Source organism: Scylla paramamosain, chromosome 8 (genome assembly GCF_035594125.1).
Source record: "Scylla paramamosain isolate STU-SP2022 chromosome 8, ASM3559412v1, whole genome shotgun sequence".
Taxonomy (NCBI): domain Eukaryota; kingdom Metazoa; phylum Arthropoda; class Malacostraca; order Decapoda; family Portunidae; genus Scylla; species Scylla paramamosain.
The window spans coordinates 20,582,894-20,606,246 of NC_087158.1; the positions used below are offsets into that span (position 1 = coordinate 20,582,894).

Sequence of the window (23,353 nt, forward strand, 5' to 3'; positions counted from 1 at the left end):
AGCATGCGCCGTTGCAATGAACAATCGTTTCATCTTCACAACAATAACAATGAACGTCTGCCAGTCTTGCGTGGCTGGTCTAAACGCTCTACATTACAGAAGATTGGTCTAGGTTTAGTTTGTCTAATACTTAAGAAAAACCGAGAGACTGTGCAGATTCATAAGACGGTAAGGAAACGCTTAAGACAGACAAAAAGTGTGAAGTGTCTGTGCCAAGCTGAAGTGACCTCCAATCTGCTGGGTACCCCACCTGAGCTGGGTGACTTACCTTGACTGGATAACGTACTTGTACTGAGTGACTTCCCAGGAGTGATATGGGGCTGCGAGAGGACAAAGTGGGTAGCCTGGAAAATGAGGCCAAGAGGAGGCGAGAAAAGTTGCTGGCGTTGAAGCGGAAATGCCGCGGTGGTGACAGCGCGGAGGATGAGCAGCAGGGCCAGGAAGGAGGGGCTGGTGAAGAGGGAGACGCATCCAAGGAGGGGGAGGAGCTACCTGCCACACAAGTCCTATTCAGGTGAGAATGATCACTTTTTTTTTTTTTTATGTAGGAAGGATACTGGCCAAGGGTAACAAAAATCTAATAAAAAAAAAAATGCTCACTGAAATGCCAGTCCCATAAAAGGGTTAAAGCAGTGGTCAAAAATTGATGAATAAGTGTCTTGAAACCTCCCTCTTGAAGGAATTCAAGTCATAGGAAGATGGAAATACAGAAGCAGGCAGGGAGTTACAGAGTTTACCAGAGAAAGGGATGAATGATTGAGAATACTGGTTAACTCTTGCATTAGAGAGGTGGACAGAATAGGGGTGAGAGAAAGAAGAAAGCCTTGTGCAGCGAGGCCATGGAAGGAGGGGAGGCATGCAGTTAGCAAGATCAGAAGAGCAGTTAGCATGAAAATAGCAGTAGAAGACAGCTAGATATGCAACATTGCGGCGGTGAGAGAGAGGCTGAAGACAGTCAGTTAGAGGAGAGGAGTTGATGAGACAAAAAGCTTTTAATTCCACCCTGTCTAGAAGAGCAGTATGAGTGGAACCCCCCCCAGACATGTGAAGCATACTCCATACGTGGACGGATAAGGCCCTTGTACAGAGTTAGCAGCTCGGGGGGTGAGAAAAACTGGCAGAGACGTCTCAGAACGCCTAACTTCATAGAAGCTGTTTTAGCTAGAGATGAGATGTGAAGTTTCCAGTTCAGATTATAAGTAAAGGACAGACCGAGGATGTTCAGTGTAGAAGAGGGGGACAGTTGAGTATCATTGAAGAAGAAGGGATAGTTGTCTGGAAGGTTGTGTCGAGTTGATAGATGGAGGAATTGAGTTTTTGAGGCATTGAACAATACCAAGTTTGCTTTGCCCCAATCAGAAATTTTAGAAAGATCAGAAGTCAAGCATTCTGTGGCTTCCCTGCGTGATATGTTTACCTCCTGAAGGGTTGGACGTCTATGAAAAGACGTGGAAAAGTGCAGGGTGGTATCATCAGCGTAGGAGTGGATAGGACAAGAAGTTTGGTTTAGAAGATCATTAATGAATAATAAGAAGAGAGTGGGTGACAGGACAGAACCCTGAGGAACACCACTGTTAATAGATTTAGAAGAAGAACAGTGACCGTCTACCATAGCAGCAATAGAACGGTCAGAAAGGAAACTTGAGATGAAGTTACAGAGAGAAGGATAGAAACCGTAGGAGAGTAGTTTGGAAATCAAAGCTTTGTGCCAGATTCTATCAAAAGCTTTCGATATATTCAAGGCAACAGCAAAAGTTTCACCAAAATCTCTAAAAGAGGATGACCAAGACTCAGTAAGGAAAGCCAGAATATCACCAGTAGAGCGGCCTTGACGAAACCCATACTGGCGATCAGATAGAAGGTTGTGGAGTGATAGATGTTTAAGAATCTTCTTGTTGAGGATAGATTCAAAAACTTTAGATAGGCAGGAAATTAAAGCAATAGGACGGTAGTTTGAGGGATTAGAATGGTCACCCTTTTTAGGAACAGGTTGAATGTAGGCAAACTTCCAGCAAGAAGGAAAGGTAGATATTGACAGACAGAGCTGAAAGAGTTTGACTAGGCAAGGTGCAAGCACGGAGGCACAGTTTCGGAGAACAATAGGATGGACCCCATCAGGTCCATAAGCCTTCCAAGGGTTTAGGCCAGTGAGGGCATGGAAAACATCACTGCGAAGAATTTTAATACGTGGCATGAAGTAGTCAGAGGGTGGGGGAGAGGAAGGAACAACCCCAGAATCGTCCAAGGTAGAGTTTTTAGCAAAGGTTTGAGCGAAGAGTTCAGCTTTAGAAATAGATGTGATAGCAGTGGTGCCATCTGGTTGAAATAGAGGAGGGAAAGAAGAAGCAAAGTTATTGGAGATATTTTTGGCTAGATGCCAGAAATCACGAGTGGGGTTAGATCTTGAAAGGTTTTGACATTTTCTGTTAATGAAGGAGTTTTTGGCTAGTTGGAGAACAGACTTGGCATGGTTCCGGGCAGAAATATAAAGTGCATGAGATTCTGGTGATGGAAGGCTTAAGTACCTTTTGTGGGCCACCTCTCTATCATGTATAGCACGAGAACAAGCTGTGTTAAACCAAGGTTTAGAAGGTTTAGGACGAGAAAAGAATGAGGAATGTACGCCTACATGCCAGACACTATCACCTCTGTTATGTGGTCAGCACACAAAGACGGGTCTCTGACACGGAAGCTGTAGTCATTCCAAGGAAAATCAGCAAAATACCTCCTGAGGTCCCCCCAACTAGCAGAGGCAAAACCCCAGAGGCACCTTCGCTCAGGGGGATCCTGAGGAGGGATTGGAGCGATAGGACAAGATATAGATATGAGATTGTGATCGGATGAGCCCAACAGAGAAGAAAGGGTGACAGCATAAGCAGAAGGATTAGAGGTCAGGAAAAGGTCAAGAATGTTGGGCGTATCTCCAAGACGGTCAGGAATATGAGTAGGGTGTTGCACCAATTGCTCTAGGTCATGGAGGATAGCAAAGTTGTAGGCTAGTTCACCAGGATGATCAGTGAAGGGAGAGGAAAGCCAAAGCTGGTGGTGAACATTGAAGTCTCCAAGAATGGAGATCTCTACAAAAGGGAAGAGGGTCAGAATGTACTCCACTTTGGAAGTTAAGTAGTCAAAGAATTTCTTATAATCAGAGGAGTTAGGTGAGAGGTATACAGCACAGATAAATTTAGTATGAGAGAGACTCTGTAGTCATAGCCAGATGGTGGAAAACTCGGAAGATTCAAGAGCGTGGGCACGAGAGCAGGTTAAGTCATTGCGCACATAAACGCAGCATCCAGCTTTGGATCGAAAATGAGGATAGAGAAAGTAGGAGGGAACAGAAAAGGGGCTACTGTCAGTTGCCTCAGACACCTGAGTTTCAGTGAGGAAAAGAAGATGAGGTTTAGAAGAGGAGAGGTGGTGTTCTACAGATTGAAAATTAGATCTTAGACCGCGAATGTTGCAGAAGTTAATGAAGAAAAAGTTGAGGGGGATGTCAAAACACTTAGGATCGTCGACAGAAAGGCAGTCCGACCTGGGGACATTTATGGTCCCCTCCCCAGATGGAGGTTTCGAGGCTGGTGTAGGAGTCGCCATGATGATTTTAAAATTTTTGAGTGAAGGGTGTGTGTGTTATTAGGTGCTTGTAGTTTTGTGTGGAGGAAGAGAGTTGTCTTTAGAGGGCAGGCTGTGACTGACCCCTTGTGTTGTGAGACACAAAGGGAAACGTTCAGTGAGGTCACAGCTGGGTTTAATGATGAGTTCACAGCACCCCCTGAACAGTGCTTTAGACCTCACTGGGAGTAATTATCGTTTCGGCAGGTGTCTACTGCCTCCTCCAAGGAACTTATTGTAGAAAATCTGACATCAGGTGAACTTGACATAAAGGAGACTGGACAAGCACGAATGCCAGTCAACTCGGCCCATGGCCAAGTCAGACCACTGCATACCAACTCGCCCCATTCTATATTCAACACAAAGAAACATCTGCTAGAAATTACAATATAAATTCAACCTATTCCCTTCAAGTGCACAATGCATATTTACACAGTACAGTAAGCTGCAGTCAGTTGCTAAAAGCAAAAGTAATAAAAACATATGTACCAAAACATGAAATTATATTGACTAAAAACTACTAATTTTAATCAAGTGCACATTGCAATATGGTAGGAACATGCTCTCAGTAAACGAGTTGCAGACCTCTCACCCGCATTGTACTCCTCCCAGAGCTTAACAAGTTGACTGTAATGTTTTGTGTATTTGATACACTGTCTTTTTAGTATCTTCCCATCTGAGAGAAGACACACTTACAAAGTTACTATTTTGGCCTCGTCACTAAGTAATGTTATGAGCAAGTAAAAGCTGAGTTGCCTTTTGTGCACCTTCCTATTTAGCTTATTGTGCCAACCTTCCAAATCGTTATTTGTATGGATGCTTCTGCTAAATATGCACCATGCACTAGGAAGCCCCATGTCAGAATATACCCAGGTGTTTTTATATAGTCTAGAAGAATTACAAGGGCCTGAAAGCTGTTTGCTTTTCAATGCACAGATTTTTCCTGAGATATTTATGCATTCCAACATCATTTGTGTAAGCTACTTGTAGGTCAAATTCTTGAATTTTCCACCACACTGCCTGCCCCCAATGAAAACTGCATCCTTGAATTATAGCATTTAGCAGGATTTCAGGAAATGCATTCCAGATGCTTGCCTCAAAATCAATAGTAATTCCCTTTACTTTCAGCTCCCCACCAAGATCATATATAGTCTTTGCAGAAACCTATTTGTAATCTCTACATCTTTTTTCAGACATCATTACAAACAGCAGTGGCACTTGTTTAAAATCATTATCACTTTGTACAAATGTATAAATACTAAAAAGTTGAGTGAAGGGCCATCAGACTTTTTTAAAAGTTGCATCAGCATACCAATGTTTGGCCTTGCTTAGTAGAGATAGTTGTTCTTCTGTTGTGAATAGCAAATGTTGTCAGCCACCAACAAAAATGTCATACCACTGGAAGTTTTGAGAAATGTTAGCATGACTTATTTCAAAACTTAAGTCAAGAGGTTCAGGAGGTGAAGCAGTCCTGTGCCTATGATTTTTTTTTTGTCAGGCAAGGTTCTCTGGCGCAAGTAAAGAAGTCAGAGACTTGTTAGGATCAACTTCACTACATAACACCTCATCAACAAAGTCTGCTGCTGACCTGAACACATCTACAGCTTTCTTTTTTTACAAGGGTTGAAACCTTACTCATTATTGCTGGGCATGCTTCTGGGGGGTAGCAATGAGGATTGTGACTCTGATGTAACTTTTTTTTTTTTTCTGTAGCTCTGCAGTTTGTATTTTTATTCCTTACAACACATCACCAGTGCATAATAATGCTTGTTTTTCTTTTTAACATGTATGCATAGCCTAGGCTGTCTACCAACTTATGCTTTCCTCTCTTAGATGATGATGATACTGATACTGATACTTCAGTACTAGCTGTAGGTCTGGGTGTGGGATCATCGACCAGAGTTGCACTAATCTCTTCAGCGTGGGCAGATGTCATACTCTTATCCAAGGGAGTTACAGTAGGAATATTGGGGGTCCCAGTGCCCCCAGTGCTGCATGCATCATACGTCCATCTGATGCCCATCCCCTCCCTCACGGCTGTCCAGGATTCTTCCCTGGTGATACCACTCCTGCATGTTCTGTGCTGCCATTGCATGCACCCATCACACAGCAGTGCATCCTGTTATAAAATTAATCATTGACATTTTAAAAGAATAAAAAATTCCATGAAAAGGGAAATTTCCTTGCATCTGAGAACACTATAAAATTCAACAGCAATATATTACCTGCTAGTGGAGCACTGTCTTCCTGCACACCAAGCAAAAGTCATCCATGCTGCCCCAGCAGACCCAGTGGTGACTGGTGACTCTGACCTGCATTGTGTGATGCCTGCCAAAGAACTCTTTTTTGATTCATACAAGACAGCGTAACAAGGTTTGACAGGAAACAAGCCGAATGCCACTGTATCATGAGTTGTGAAAAGAAACTAACTAAATGTGATAGTGTCATAAGGTTTGACAGGAAATGAGCTGAATGTGACAGTGTCACAAGGTTTGAAAAGAAAGGAGCTGAATGTAACAGTTCATATATATATATATATATATATATATAATATATATATATATATATATATATATATATATATATATATATATATATATATATATATATATATATATATATATATATATATATATATATATATATATATATATACATTAAACTTACTATAAGTACAATAAAATTGCATTTGATGGTCTGAGTTGGCATTGCAAAATGGTCTGAGCTGTTTACCAGGTGTGACGAGTCAGTAATAGTGAGTTGGCAAGGGGCAGGCAAGCACTACAACAAATTGCTTAATTTTCAAGTTTGAATAATAGGTTACTTTCATTGTACTTCTGCCTGTTTCCATCATGCTTGGGAAAGTGGAGTTTTTGGAATGCCCATTCTCGATAAAAAATGTTTTTATCTCTCATTCACAATCTTCATCATTATGATATAATGTGTATCATAGGAAACTTGACATGTATAGAAAAAATTATTTACTCTGGGAGAAAAAACATCAGATTTATTGTGAATAATGGCTTATGCCATTTTCTGTATATTTAATAATATCTGAATAAACAACACTAGTTATTATATTCCATTGCATAATTATTCTTTTTGGTTCCATATTCCTAAACATAATATATACAGTTCTTATGTTGTTGATGAGTGACTGGCTATATTATGTGCAGGAACTACAAACCTGAGAGTGGGTCCCTGCAGGAAGTAACCCTCCCTGCTGAGGCTCCAGCAGATGTGGAGACACTGGTCAAGACACAATTGGATGATGGAGAAAAAGCCAAGGAGGAGGTGCAGGTGTGTCATATTCTCTCTCTCTCTCTCTCTCTCTCTCTCTCTCTCTCTCTCTCTCTCTCTCTCTCTCTCTCTCTCTCTCTCTCTCTCTCTCTCTCTCATAAAATGAACCCTAAGGAATTTTATAGCTTTATCAGGCAAAAGAAGGGACTACTTCAATTTTTGGACCCATAATTGACGTAAATGGAGATTACACTAATGATGAGGAGCAAATTAGTAACATTTTAAACACTTTCTTTGCCTTAGTATTTACAATAGAAGACCATAGCAACATCCCTAGGGCACCAGCAGTCCAGCTTAATAACAACAACGTCCTAAGTGGTATCAATATAACTGAAAGTGACTTATCAAAATGCTTCGATAAACTTAAAGTTAGCAGGTCACCTGGGCCTGACACAATCTCACCCTGTATCTTTAAAGAAGCGAAATTTGAATTAGTTAAACCATTAACCCTATTATTCAACAAATCCTTGCAGTCCGGTACAATGCATGATGAACGTAACTCCAATTTTCAAAAAAGTCAGTAAATCTTTACCATGTAATTACCGGCCAGTTAGCTTAACCTCAGTCTTATGCAAAATGCTGGAAACACTAATAAGAGATAAACTCGTTAATCACATAGAAGTAAACAACTTACATAAAAATACTCAACACAGCTTCTGCAATAAATGCTCTTGTTTGATCAACCTCTTAGACTTCTTCTGTGATATTCTGAACCAATATGACGAGAGTAAAGCAGGAGATATAATATATCCTGATTTTCAAAAGGCCTTGAACAAAGTCCCCCACAAATGTTTACTAATTAAACTAAAATCACACTGTATCCAAGGTGACGTGTTGCAATGGGTTGAAAACTGGCTAAACAATCATTAACAAAGTGTAGTAATAAATGGAAAAGCATCCAAGTCGGCTAACATAACCAGTGGGGTACCACAGGGATCGGTCTTAGGACCTGTTCTCTTCCTTGTTTATATTAATGACATAGATGAGGGTGTTACCAGTATAATATCGAAGTTTGCTGATGACACCAAAATTGCGAATTCTGTAGTCTCTAACAAACAAGTAATAGAGATGCAGAAAAATCTAGACAAATTGACTGAGTGGGGCAAACCTGGCAGAGGAGTTTTAATGCAGATAAGTGCAAAATGCCTCACGTACGGTATAGTAATGAGAAAGCAAAGTATATTTTAAATGGTACCCAACTTAAAAGTGTTGACAATGAAACTGATTTAGGAATGACAATATTGAGTAGCTTAAAACCTAGCCAACAATGTTCAGAAGTTGTAAAGAAAGCAAATAAAGTAATTGGCTTAATCAGCAGATCTTTTGAATATAAATCTAAGGATACACTCCTCACTTTGTATAACTCTTTAATCTGTCCCCTTTTGGAATATTGCATTCAAGCATGGTGCCCCTACTGCCAGAAAGACATTGATAAATTAGAAAGAGTTCAGCATAGAGTAACAAATATGATACAAAGCCTAAGAAACAAATCATACGAAGAGCGTCCTAAAGAATTAAATCTTTTTCCTATTAACTCAAAGAAGACTTAGAGGTGACTTAATACAGGTGTTTAAATTCATCAAAAGCATTGATAACATGGACTGCAGTAAATATTTCACAATAGACTCTTCAAATTATGCGCGAGGAAATGGTTGCAAAATTGTTGGGAAATCCTTCAACTCTTACGAATCAAAAAATCTTTTTTTCCCTTGAGTAATAAATCTAGGGGATGGGCTTCCTCAAGACAGGAGAGACTGCAAAACCGGAGAGACTTTTAAACAGCGTCTTGATATATATCATGCCTGCAAGCCATGGCTAACAGCATTTGTTTGATAGTGATTAACTTCCTTGCTCTCATTTCATCTATTTTCTTTCTTTCCTATAAAATTTCCTTTATATATATTTTTTTCATTCTCTCTCTCTCTCTCTCTCTCTCTCTCTCTCTCTCTCTCTCTCTCTCTCTCTCTCTCTCTCTCTCTCTCTCTCTCTCTCTCTCTCTCTCTCTCTCTCTCTCTCTCTCTCTCTCTCTCTCTCTCTCTCTCATATATATATATATATATATATATATATATATATATATATATATATATATATATATATAGACTGCTCCATTGCTGAAAACTTCCTAAACTGTCATTGGCAGTTGATGTGAAAGAATTATGTTAGCCTTGTATTCAAATCTTATATAATCAGAAAGATCTATTTTGAATCGATGTAATGGTCATAATTATGGATATTGCATCAAACTGATGTCAAGTCATTATCCCATTGCATATGCATGATTCTTTTGTCTTATTCTTTAATCAATCTATCTATCCATCTGTTCTTTCCCTGAGAACACATCAAGAGCATGACCATGGGCAAAAGTCTTCATTTATTGGTATTCGTGTCCTTGTGTGCTTCAGTCTTCTCATTGTGCTCTCATCTCTTATTTATCATCCTTCCAAAATTATTATTATGTCTAGACAATTGGTTTTCTTGTTCTCAGGTTGAGATCACCAATCTTGCACCAAAAAAGATAACCTTTGACCTGAAGCGATGCATCCAGCCACAGCTTGACAAACTTGAGAGGCGCACTGACAAGGCCATCGCAGAGCTCATCCGACAGAGGTTAAAGGAGGGTAAACAGCAAGACTTCCTCATTGCTGTAAATGCAGGAGCACAAGCAAACCAGAAAGCAAGCTTTGATTCTGATGAAGACTAGGCTGATGGTTTTTATCATAACCTTCTTCAAATTCGTATGTCTTAAAAGATTGTATAAACCTTGAAAATTGGGCCAATACAAACTATTTTTCTATATTTGACATCTATTTATGAACTTCCCTCCATGAGGATGGCTGCAATGAGATTTCATAGAGTCAGCTACCTTACAAAAGGCCAGCTGGGAAACATATTTGGCAAGTTATTAAAATTGACTACAGCAAACCCAGATAACAGTGATTTATCCTGTGGTTATGTTAAGAACAATTAGTGTTTAGTAACTGCCTGGTCTGAGACATCTCATTGTGCACAGCTACCCATATTCAGAGCTACAATGAAGAATGAAGCTGATTTCTTCATAGGTATCAAGAGGCCTTGGTAGAGCCCAGACAGTCTAGGAAGTGATGTCACAGGGGGTATTTGGGGACACGTAACTCCCAAGGATCCCTAGGATACATCATTCAGGTAACTCTTAAGTACTCTTCATAGCTGGACATATTCACAGTTGAATTAAACTCAGTTCCAGTTGCCACTCATCCACAAAAACCCAAGACATCTCTAAGCAAATTAATGCTGCACTTGTAAATTCTCATCACCACTTGAAGAATAGGAAAAATGGACAAGAGTGGGCAGATCCTCACCCAACACCACCTGGGATGAAATATAAATGGAAGGAAATTAAACTGACACTTTTATTGTGGGAGAGATATACTTTCTGAAAAATTTTATTTTTTTATGTATTTGATAAAATATATATGAAAATTGTTGAATTCTTTAGTTTTATTCATTCAGGGATCAGGATGTAGTTAAATATTCCTTTCTTCATTCTGGTGTCTTCCAAGTGTTATCACTGTTCAGTTCGTGCCCTGAGTCTTGGTTCTGTGATTAGAAAAACCAATATGTTCTATTGAACTATACTGAGCAACATTTTTTGTAGTAAAAGTATTAATGCTACTGAATTTACAGCGATGTAAAAGTTAGCACACTTGGGTCACAACTGAGATCAAAATTCAAATTCAAGAGTGAGAGGAGACAAATTGTGGGTTTTATCAACTTTAATCCAGCAATCAGTATGTGCAGAATGTTAATTTCAGGCATTCATAATTTTCCTCAGCAGTGTGTCACAGTTTGTTGGGTGAGAGTATACTGGCAAACGAAACTTTTCTCACATTCTTAGCATTTATATTTTTTTTACACCAGTCTGTCAGGGTGTGTATATTCAGGTTAATCTTTTATTTTATTTATTTATTTTATTTTATTTTATTTTTTCCACATATTTGACATTCAAAATTTATAAACATCTCACATTTTGAAACCATTTCAGTTTTGGTTTTGTGTTAATCCAAAGTCAAGTAAAAGTCACATGAAAATTTAATAATCATAACATATAGCCACACACATACCTCTTACCACATAAATCACATCATATTTTACGTCAGATTTTGTATACAGAAAATGGATAAGATTAGACCATGGCAAACACAGATAATGTGATAAGCATTTCTCACAATATTAACATAGCTGCCAATCTTCTAAGAAAGAGGGAAGTGCTTTTTGGCATAATTGAAGACAAGAAGTTTTAATGGGAAGAGGGGATAATTTAATAAGGCATCCAAAAGCAATCCCTTACCTCTCTGATCCTTGAGGGTGTTCCAGAGGAAGTTTACCATCATCTATCTTGATTTATGAAGTATTAAAGTTATGACCAAAATTTTGTCCTTTGTCCTGATTAGCAATTGTAAAACTGCCATTTGTAAAATGTAAACATATTTATGTAAAAAAATAGTTCAAATTCATAACATATTCTTGAAAGATATTTTAATTTAAGTAATACATATTTGTACAGTAAGATTCACAGATAGATAAGTTCCCAAATTTGTGCCATTTGCTCTAAGCCCATCCAGGTTAGGTTTAAGACTGAACATCTCAATAGGAGTATCTATGACTTGCTACATTTCCAAACAGAACTGAATGATATGGAAAAAGTTTGTATGATGGTGGCAAGGACTTGACCACTGCTGAGATAATTAGTAGGGGCATAGTGGGTATCATTTGTGATAGAAGCCATTGGAAAGGAACACATATACTTATCATAAATTGGTAATATCACTAGTCAATCTTTATAACAAGTTGACATTCCCCTTAAAATACAAATAAATTTGTAACACTGCCAATATATATTTATAACAGACTGACATCATTTTAAAATGTGACAGCCAAGACATGTCATTGTAGGAATAAAAATATAAAGGAGAGGGTCCTCAATCTTTTATTCTCCCTTTTACTCACCTTTACAACATGCAAAGCATACAGTGGCAATATTCTTTCAAGCCAACTACAAAACTTGCAGCCAATAGTTATAGTGGACTTCACTGAAACCATTGTAGTTACATCACAGTATTTTATGTACACAGTATTTTATGTAAAAAATACAAGTATAAAATCAATTTAAATTTACATTATAACTGTGACAGTATATGCCAATTCTTGGACACAAAACAACATAGCACAACACTGACAGGCTATAATACACGTATGAGGATCTCTGTTGTAATGTTTTGTAATTCCAAGTCCAGTCAGCTACTTTCAGTACTTAATATCATAGTGATTATTAGTAAGAGTTTGTGCTCAATGAACTACTGCTTATCACTCATTACACCACACCTTCCACTCCTACACCACCACTCATTCTGCCTTTGGTATTCAACTTCTCATCTAGTAACATGGCCATAACAGGTGAAAAGTAATTTTCATAAAAATAAATAAGAAATAACTTCAGTTGGAAAATATAATAATTTTCATTAATATCAATATACATAACTGAATCAATTGATCTATAGCCAAATAGTTCTCATCTTCTTAGCAAAATACAATCTTTTAATTACCATAATACATAGTAAGTAAGAAGTGAGGTAGTAGAGCGATAATAATGAATGGCAAAGCAATGCTGAGGCTGAGACTCAGGATCAGGAACAGCACCAAGTCGTCTGCAGGAAAACTGGCCTGATGGAGGAAACACTGTTACTTTTCTTTCCATAAGCTGTCATTGTTAACACTAAATTTATTTCATACCAGCTCTTCCTTTACACAACAGGTCACATGTGCAGGAAGAGCTAGTACAGAAAGGAGAAATTTTAAGTGAGGTAATCACATCCTCAAAAGAGTGAATAATGCTCAAATAAAAGAAAGTTTCAGGTATATCAGCTGGAATATCAGCTTAAATATTGAAATATGGAGAAGCTATAAGATATAGGATGCATATCATGTGCAACCTAATGTGCAAGAAAGGCAAAATACACTAAACCCCACTATGGAAGTAAATTCCAACCATGCAATTTCAAAAGTACATATGTAGTTGGTTTCAATGTGGGGAAAAAATCCAAAGACAATTTTAACAAAACCATGTGGGCCAATGTTGCAGAAGTGTTTGTAAATAAAGGTAATGCAACATCTGCAACACTGCTTCTTTTCCCACAATCCAGCCTATTGACCCCAAGGAAAGGTTTGGAGTCTGAGTGATTAGATATTGTTGAGCAGCAGCAGCAGTGTCAATGCAGAGTGTCTGATATTTTGTAAACAAAAGAAAAATTAAGATCTTTCTGTTGTAGTCACCCCTATTAAAGAATTTACTATTACAGTAATTATCTTCATGTGAATGAAGAAAGGAACCATAACCAAGAATGACTCCAGTCTTCATATAAGGTGAATGTGAATGGTTTCTTAAAGAATGACCTGTTTTAACACATATCTAAAAGTGGGTAGTGCAACATTATGTATAAAGATATATTCAGACTGAGCTTTGGATTAGGTATATGATATATATATAACATAAGTTGTACTTAATCTTTATCAGTAATCATTACCTGAATCAGTGATGCTATCTTCCCAAGAATAACTCCTGCTTTCATGGTAAGGATGGTGCGAATGATGTTTCTTGGTGAATTCAATACTACAAGCCTCTTTTCAGAAGACAGTCCTAAACCTGTGAACAGAAAATATTTATTAGCACATTACAGTTTAAAAAAATATTGAGGTAAATAAATCTGATATACACAATAATGCATAGAAAGTTCAACGGTTACATAGAAAATGACTTATGAAGAACAGTGTGGCTTTAGTAGAGCAAGGGATTAAATGAACCAGGTGTCTTGTGAGGCAGGAACAGGTGGGCATTATCAAGATAAACTATCACAATAATTTAACAATACTGGCTTATCAGTTATATAATTATTTTTTAATTAATTTTTTATTTAACAAAAGGAAGGGAAGTACCGTATTTGCCGGCATATTACACACATCTCTGCATAAGATACACTCCTATTTTACAAGGATGTTTAGTGGAAAAAAATGCTTATTATGTTTCATCACAAATTTATTGAAAAAAAATTATAGTGTGTGTATGTGCATTTTATGTAAGAGGACCACTGATCAAGGGCAACAAGAAATTTTAATAAAAGGAAGACCCACTTAATGCCAGTTTCCAAAGAGATGTCAGATAGAATAATAATAATAATAATAAAAAAAAAAAAAGTCAGATCAATGAAAAAAAACAGAGGATAAGTGTCCGGAAACCTCCCTCTTGAAAGAGTTCAAGTCATTGTAAGAAGGAAATACAGAAGCAGACAGGGAGTTCCAGTTTACCAGAAAAAGGAATGAATGATTGAGAATACTAGTTAACTCTTGGAGATGCACAGAATAGGGATGAGAGAAAGAAGAAAGTCTTGTGCAGCAAGAGCTGCAACATTGTGGCAATGAGAAAGAAGCTGAACACAATCAGTCAGAAGAGTTGATAAGACGAAAAGTTTTTTATTTCATCCTCTCTAAAATAGTGGTATGAGTGGAACTTCCCCTCATACACGTGAAGCGAACTCCAGACATGGACAGATGAGGTCCCTGTGCAGAGTTAGCAGTTGGGGGATAGGGGTGGAGAGGGGTGCAAAAAAAAACTGTCAGAGATGACACAGAACACCTAACTTCAAAGAAGTTGCTTTAGCTAGCAATGAGGTGTGAAATTTCCAGTTTAGATTATAAGTAAAGGACATACCAAGGATGTTTAGTGTAGAAGAGGGGAATAGAGTGAGTGTTAATGAAGAAGACAGGATAGTATCTGGAAAGTTGTGTAGAGTTGATAGATGGAGGAATTGATTTTTGTAAGTGCTCAACATTACTAGATTTGCTCTAACCCAATCATAAATTTTTGAGAGATCATAAGTCAGGCATTCTGTGGCTTCCTTGCATGAGCTGTTTGCTTCCTGAAGGGTTGGACGTCTACAAAAAGACATGGAAAAGTGCAGGGTGGTATCATCAGTGTAGGAGTGGAGAGGAAAAGAAGTTTAGTCTAGAAGATCATTGATGAATTATAGGAAGAGAGTGGGTGACAGGACAGAACCATGAGGAACATCACTATTAATAGACTTAAGGAAATGGTGACCATCAACCACAGCAGCAAGAGAATGGTTTGAGAGGAAATTTAAGATGAAGTTACAAAGAGAAGGATAGAAGCTGTAAGAGGGTAGTTTGGAAATCAAAGCTTCGTGCCAGACTCTATCAAAAGCTTTTGATATGTCTAAGGCAACAGTGAACGTTTCACCAAAATCCCTAAGAGTGTGTATTTTGTCCTCATATCTGGTGTAATGCAGCACTTTGGCTGTACAGTACCATCACATTTAAAACTACGTGTGTGTGTGTGTGTGTGTGTGTGTGTTTTGATATCTCTCTCTCTCTCTCTCTCTCTCTCTCTCTCTCTCTCTCTCTCTCTCTCTCTCTCTCTCTCTCTCTCTCTCTCTCTCTCTCCTTCCTCTCCCTCCCTCTCTCCTTCCTCTCCCTCTCTTCCTGCCCTCTTCTCCCTTCCAACCTTCCTTCCCCTTTCACTATCCTCCTCTCCCTTCCAGCCTTCCTTCCCCCTTCACTACCCTCCTCTCCCTTTTATCCTTCCCTCCCTCTCTCTTTACTGACCTCCTTCCCCTTCCCTCCCTCCTTCCCACCCAACCACCTTCCCTCTTTCCATTCTCTCTCTCTCTCTCTCTCTCTCTCTCTCTCTCTCTCTCTCTCTCTCTCTCTCTCTGTGTATTTACCTAGTTGCAATCTACAGGGCCTGAGCTACACCCATATGGTCCCATCTCCATATCTACACTTGTCTAGTTTTTCCTTAAAGTTGTCCACACTCATTGCCAATACTGCATCCTCACTTAGCTTCCATACTTCTATATTCCTCTGTAGGAAACTATATTTCTTTATGTTATTCAAGGATCTTCTTTTCTTAATTTTTTTTGCTGTGGCCTCGTGTGTATCTGGTATTTTCTACTTCTCTTAGCAGTAGTTTCTCATTATCAATTCCACTCCATTCCACAATTTATATATCAGCATTAAATCTTCCCAGTCTCTTCTTTGTTCCAATGTTAGTAGATTCACTTCCTTTATCCTGTCCACATGTTAATTCTTCCAGTTCTAGAACCATCTTTGTTATCAATCTTTGTACCCTTTCTAGTTCTTTTACATGTTTCTTCTTGCAGGGAGACCATGCTGATTCAGCATATTCCAGCTTTTGTCTAATCATAGTGGTAATTATCTTTCTCATCGTATCTTTATCCATGTAGCGGAATACTATTCCAATATTTCTCACCATTCTATATGTACGAGTAACTCTGCATATCTTTTCTACATGCTTCTCTATCATCTATCATGATGGATCATAGATATTTCTCAGCCCCCCGCTGCTAACTCTGTACAAGGGTCTTATCTGTCCATGTATGGAGTATGCTTCACATGTCTGGAGAGGTTCCACTCATACTGCTCTTCTAGTGGAATCAGAAGCTTTTTGTCTCATCAAGTCCTCTCCTCTAACTGACTGTCTTCAGCCTCTCTCTCATCGCCGCAATGTTGCATCTCTAGCTGTCTTCTACTGCTATTTTCATGCTAACTGCTCTTCTGATCTTGCTAACTGCATGCCTCCCCTCCTCCTGCAGCCTCGCTGCACAAGACTTTCTTCTTTCTCTCATCCCTATTCTGTCCACCTCTCTAATGCAAGAGTTAACCAGTATTCTCAATCATTCATCCCTTTCTCTGGTAAACTCTGGGACTCCCTGCCTGCTTCTGTATTTCCACCTTCCTATGACTTGAATTCCTTCAAGAGGGAGGTTTAAAGACACTTATCCTTCAATTTTTGACTACTGCTTTGGACCCTTTTCTGGGACTGGCATCTCAGTGGGCTTTTTTTTTCTTTTTATTTGATTTTTGTTGCCCTTGGCCAGTGTCCTTCCTACATAAAAAAAAAGTACATATCCATTGTTATCCTCCAAGTTAACAATCACTGTTTCTGCTTTTCCTTCCCCATAATTCACTATTTTCGTCTTCACCTCATTTCTTGTCATTATCATTACACCTCCCCCTCCTTTACCAATCCTGTCTCTCCTCCACATATTGTAGTTATTGTTAATGATAATCTGATTTTCTTCTTTTAGCTTTGTTTCCGATGAACACACCACCTTCGGATTCTTTTCTTTTAAATAGTCTTGTAATTCCAGTGTTCTATTCCATCTATGTTGGTATATATCACATTTAGCCCTTCATTTTTACTATTTTTCTCTATTTTATTTTTATTTATTCCTTTCCCTTTATGTACCATTTCTTCACTCTGTCTCTCAAAAACTTGCCCCAAAAAATTTAGTCTTTTCTTCTGTTCTTGATTAATTTTTCCCTTTAGCCTCTTCATACATTTATTTCAGCTTTTTACCATTCTTTTTCACTTCTGTTTTTCTTAATGTATATATCTGAAATTTTTTATTTCCCTTAGTTTGAATGTTCTTTCTAGTATCTCTTCTGCTGCTTGTTGTGATTTGTCTTATTTTCATGGGTCTTGTTTTGCCTTCCACATAAGGTCCCAGTTGAATAACTTCTTCCACTTCTTCCTCAAATTTAGTATTATCTTCATCATTTAGTTTCTTCAACAAATCCCTCACTGTTTTTGTTTCTCTCTTTTCAGTTTGTATATTTTTTTCCTTTATTCCATAAACTATAACACTTTTCTTCTTATCTGCTGCATCTCTTACCAGATCTTCATTGTTTTTCAGTGCCTTCACCACTTCATTTTCTGCATTTTCATTTTTTTCTTTCAGTTGTTTTTCAATTATTTCCTTAAAGTCAACATTTGCTTTATCATTTTCAATTTTCCAGCCTTTTATTTCATCTTTGACTCTCTCTCTCACCCTTCACTAGTTCTGGTTTCAAATCTTTATTTTCTTTCATCATTTTCCCCATGTTGTTTTATAATTCCTCATTTTTCTTAGTAATGTGCTGTTCTTTCACTCTCATTTCCTCCAGTTCAGATTTCAGTTTGAATATTTGACCATTTTTTCCAAGGTTCTTCTCCAGTTTGTCCTGAAGGGTTTTTACCACTCGCAACACTACTTCCATCTCCTTTTCTGCTGTTCTGCATCGCTTTCCACTTTCCTGAGTATCATTTTCAGAAACCCTATCTCACTTTCATATCAATCATTTTCATTAAATTCATCAAAGTTCATTTAACTTCTGTTGGAGTTTGATAATAAGTTGGCCATCTTTGTTTTGAAACTTGGGCCAAGTCGGCTGAAGCCCTGAAAAATACAACACTGTTTCCTCCTACAGGACCACACTGACTTATTCAGACCCTAAAAACCACATCTCTAAGTATTTATGGTGATGTTGTCTTCTTCTAGGTCCAGGTAATTTTGTAGATTCCCCAAAAATCAACTCTGCTGGGAGTGAATGGATCAGGTGTTTTGTGTATGTGTATGTGTGTGTGTGTGTGTTTACCTAGTTGTGGTTTATGGCAGGGGAGTAATCTCATAATATCCCGTCTCTATATCTATCCAGTTTGGTCTTAAAAGCATGGACAGTTACAGCATTGACGTCTTCACTGAGTTCATTCCATATGTTCACACTTCTGTGATTAAAACTATACTTCTTGATGTCTCTTCCACGGGTAACTTTCTTCAGCTTCTTACTGTGTCCCCTTGTACTTTGTGTGTCTAAAGTTATAAAACATTCTTCGTCCACATTTTCCATACCATTTATCATTCTATAGATGTTTATTAAATCGCCTCTCTCTCTCTCTCTCTCTCTCTCTCTCTCTCTCTCTCTCTCTCTCTCTCTCTCTCTCTCTCTCTCTCTCTCTCTCTCCTATTTTCAAGGGTAGGAATTTCCAACATTCTTAATCTCTCTTCACAGGTCAACTTACTCAACTCCAGAACCATCTTTGTGACTGCTCTTTGTACTCTTTCTAATTTTATAATATTCTTCTTTATATGAGACCACACCACTGCCACATATTCCAATCTTAGTCATATCATGGAAATCAACAACTTTTTTATCATTCTTTCATCCAAATATGAGAATGCCATTCTTACTCTTTTTAACAAATTCATTGTCTCTCCAGTAATTTTATCAATGTGTCTGTCTGGAGTCAAATTTTCAGTAACTGTTACTCCCAAATCCACTTCCTCTTTTGATTTCTGTAACTTCACACCATCCATCTCATAATATCATATTATTTTCTTACTCTTACCAAACTCCATTACTTTACATTTACTTAAATTGAATTCCATTTGCCAAGATTTACTCCATCTATTTATCTTACTTAAATCATCTTGCAATACCATAGTCATTTACATTTTCTACCCTTCTCATCAGCTTAGCATCATCTGCAAATAAATTCATATAACTGTTTATTTCTTCATTTATGTCATTCACATATATTACAAACATTATTGGTCTCAACACTGACCCGTGTGACACCACTAGTTACTTTCAGCCAAGATGAATTCTGGTCTTGTATTACTGTTCTCATCTCTCTATCAACCAGATAATCCTCCATCCACTCCAGCAGTCTTCCTCCAATTTTTCCATAATTTTTTATCTTCCATAGCAATCTTCAGTGTGGTACTTTGTCAAATGCTTTCATCATGTCTAAATAGACACCATCCACTCATCTGTCTCCTGCACAATATCAGTTACCCTTGAATAAAAGGACACTAACTTCATGGAGCAAGATCTTCCCCTCCTAAATCCAAATTGACAATTTACCAAAACTATCTTTTTCCAAGTGTTGCATCCATCTTTCCTTTATTGTTCTTTCACATATTTTTCCTACAACACTAGTCAAGGACACTGGTCTATAATTTAGTGGGTTTTCCTTATTTCCTCCTTTGAATATTGGCGTAATATTTGCTCTCTTCCAATCTTTCAGTACTCTTCCCTGTGATAATGATGTCACCACTAGACTGAATTTTATAAGCCAGTTGTTCTCTACATTCTTTCAATATCCAATTTGATACTCCATCTGAACCAGTTGCTTTATTTACATCAAGTTCTTCCATCATCTTAAGTATTTTCTCATAACTGACTGAGACTGTACTTCATATATTCTTCACCAACTTTTCCCTTTCAGTATCAAACTCCCCTTCCACAGTAAATACCAATATAAAACTATTGTTCACCACCTCCACCATGTCCTGTGCATCCTTGTAGATTTTTCCTTCAACTTTCAATCTTGATACATCTTCCTTCTTCTTCATCTTCCCATTAACATGTCTAAAGAATAGTTTGGGTTCATTTATACACTTATCCATTATATCTGTTTCATAGTTTCTTCTCTCCATTCTTATTATCTCAACGTACTTATTTCTAGCATCAATATATTCCTCCCATCTGGTCTAAGTTTTCCTCTTCTTCTATCTATTCCAAGTATTTAGCTTACGATTTCTAGCCTCTTTGCATTTTGTACTGACCCATTCTTTACCCTTTCTACAATTTACTCCTCCTCTAGATACAAATTTCTCCACAGCAGAATTATACATCCTTATAAATTCGTCCCATTTTTCCCGAACATCTTCTGCGTCTTCAAAGTTTTTCCAATCCACGGCAAAAAAATATTTTCTTAATTTTTCAAAGTCAGCTTTACTATATTTAAATCTTTTCATCAGTGATTACATTTTTATTTTTCAAGATAAATTCCATCGACACATGATCACTTTTACCTAGAGGTCTATCATAGAGCATAGTTTCAATAATTTCCATGTCCTTGGTAAACACTAAATCAAGTCTTAATGGTTTATCATTTCCACTAAATCTGGTAAGAGAGAGAGAGAGAGAGAGAGAGAGAGAGAGAGAGAGAGAGAGAGAGAGAGAGAGAGAGAGAGAGAGAGAGAGAGAGAGAGAGAGAGAGAGAGAGAGAGAGAGAGAGAGAGAGAGAGAGAGAGAGAGAGAGAGAGAGAGAGAGAAATATTTGTGCTTAATGTACTACTGCTTCAACTCCACAGTTTTGGGCCTAGGCTTACAGGCCTAGGCATCTGTATTATGGCTGCATTAGATGCAGGGTAATTATTATTATTATTATTATTTTTTTTTTTTTTCAAGAAAAAAGTGCATCTCATGCGCAGGGCAAATACAGTAATATTTTTAATGTTCCTGGATTTAAGAAAACCACATGACTGAAAAGATAAGGAGGGATTAGGGATTCTTTTGAGATTGCAATGGGTTTGTGGTATATTGTTCAAGAATTTTTTTTATATAAACAACAGTACAGCAAGTGACTGTGTGGAAACTAACATGAAGAAATAATTTCCTGTTCAAATAGTGTTATGACAAGGATGTGTGATGCAATCTTTGTTGTTTAATGCTTAAATGAATATTGCTGTAAGGGATGCAAATGTGAAAATATGAAGCAGAAGTTTGCATCTGATGAAAGATGATGCTGGAGAGTGGAATTTGAGTCAGCTGCTATTTGGCAGTAATGATAGATTTATTGTAGATTTAGAGGAGACATTCAGACAGCTGATAAAGGAGTGTAAATTTTTTTCCCTTTTGTTTGCATTTTTTTTAAATATACAAATTTAAAATCAAACTGGCTTTAAGAAAACCAACAATTTATAGTGAAGATATGCCAGTAAGTTAAAAATGTCAAAAACATCTATCATTTCAAGTAAAATCTGATTTCTCTCCTGAAATGGCACTCTATAATACAACCTTTCAAGTTAACTACAAGGTTTCACAAGAAACTATACCTGAATATATGTAGTATTAATAATTTTACTTATAAAATAGATGGGAAGGAAAATGTAGTGAAATGTAGTGCAATGCATTAGATGAAGAAACCAACAATTAGTCAAGTTATGTTCCTAGTTTCTTACCCAATCCTAAAGCTGTTCCAGTAAATCTCGTCATTATGAAAAAGGGCTGAGTGTCAACCCTCACATACTCCACACGTGCACAATGCTTCAGAGCAAAAGGCAAAGTCCAAAGGGGATCCATTCCTTTGGATAGCAATAACGTATAGATTGATACTGCAGATGTGATGAGGAATGCTGCCATGAGTACAGCTTTTAACTTGTTATATCTCACTATCCCCGGACTGTTCCATGCAAAATTACCAACAACAAGTCCTGAAAAAAATAAATAATAATAAATAAAAAAAATTAATATATTATATATATATATATATATATATATATATATATATATATATATATATATATATATATATATATATATATATATATAACTTAAAAATCCAATCTATTTAAAAACTTGAGTAAGAATAAGATTCCTACATATACATAGAAGATTTATTTCATCATATAACTTACAAGGTACTTTAAGTATTCATTATGAGTAAAAAGATGTGGAATACTGAGTGGAAGATGAGCAATGTGCCATGAGGAAGTATTAATACTGTGTTCTTCCTTGTCCCATAAATCAAAAATATTTTTTACATTGTGTAAATTATTTCTTTTCTAATCACTGGATTACCAAATCAGTACAAAAAATCCTAAATTGAAATTGCAACTTGAAAATTTATAATGTGAAAATTCATAATTCACATGTAATATTCTGCAAGATGTACTTTTACAGAGGTGCATAGCATGAACAGTACTGAATATCTGGCAAGAAAACTTACCCATAAATATTCCTAAGATGTTTTGATGAATAAAATGAGCTTGTATATAAAGCCTTGAGATGCAAATAACTCCTATCCACAGGAAATAGATAAAGTACAGGGAAGCAGCTACCACAGTCTTTTTACACTTGCTGAAAGAGAAATAATTCTTGAAACGGATTTCATCAGTGGACTTCCTTGAATATATGAAGCACTGAAAGAGTAAGGAAAACTGCATCAAAGCATAGTGAAGAATGATAAAGTTATTAAAAGATGCTACATGCTCACCTTCAGTATATCTACACAAGTTCATCACCTTTCATTTGTAATTCCACTGTATTTTTTTTGTGATTTTTCACTTTGAAGGTTGTAAAAATTTCAAAATAGCTAGAGAGCTCACAAAATGTGATGAGTAAAAAATAAGGCCTCTATCATTATTGGTAAAGCTGGAAGTAGATTTATTAGAGAAACCTAATCATGATGGTGCACCTGTGAGCCATCTTACAGGAAACTGCAATGGAAATTATCACTTTGAATTACTTGAAAAATTAATCACTCATTATTTGAAAAGTTAAAATGGCATCCCAAAAATTAACAAGAAATAGAATGGCATTGCATACAGCAAAAATTTTAAAAATATATCCTTGTATTGATTAAATAGGAATGACAATGAAGAAAAGAAAGTATGCTACAAAATAGTTAAATAATCATTAAAAAAAAAAAATAATAATAATAAATAAATAAATAAAAAAATCAAGTGAAATACCACAAACTGAATATGGAAAACAAATGTAAATAGTATTCAGGGAGATGGCTGCATAGATTTGTGAA

At 37.0% G+C, this 23,353-nt stretch overlaps 2 protein-coding genes across 11 annotated transcripts in view; one reads left to right on the top strand and one right to left on the bottom strand.

Moving 5' to 3' along the window:
• Positions 1-11,867, top strand: LOC135102935 (coiled-coil domain-containing protein 12-like). Its single transcript, XM_064008639.1, has 3 exons — positions 1-514; positions 6,789-6,912; positions 9,401-11,867. Exons 1-3 carry the CDS (start codon positions 315-317, stop codon positions 9,614-9,616), a joined length of 540 nt encoding a protein of 179 aa, XP_063864709.1. The 5' UTR covers positions 1-314; the 3' UTR covers positions 9,617-11,867.
• Positions 11,866-23,353, bottom strand: part of LOC135102934 (glucose-6-phosphatase 2-like) — a 17,958-nt gene continuing 6,470 nt past the window's right edge. For all 10 annotated transcript variants that reach the window (XM_064008629.1, XM_064008634.1, XM_064008632.1 and 7 more), the window contains 4 exons: positions 22,544-22,674; positions 21,777-22,028; positions 13,476-13,594; positions 11,866-12,615 (listed from right to left, as the gene is read on the bottom strand). In XM_064008629.1, the coding sequence (XP_063864699.1) occupies positions 12,490-12,615; positions 13,476-13,594; positions 21,777-22,028; positions 22,544-22,674 (628 nt within the window). In that variant the 3' untranslated portion in view covers positions 11,866-12,489. The remainder of the gene's footprint in view (positions 12,616-13,475; positions 13,595-21,776; positions 22,029-22,543; positions 22,675-23,353) is intronic.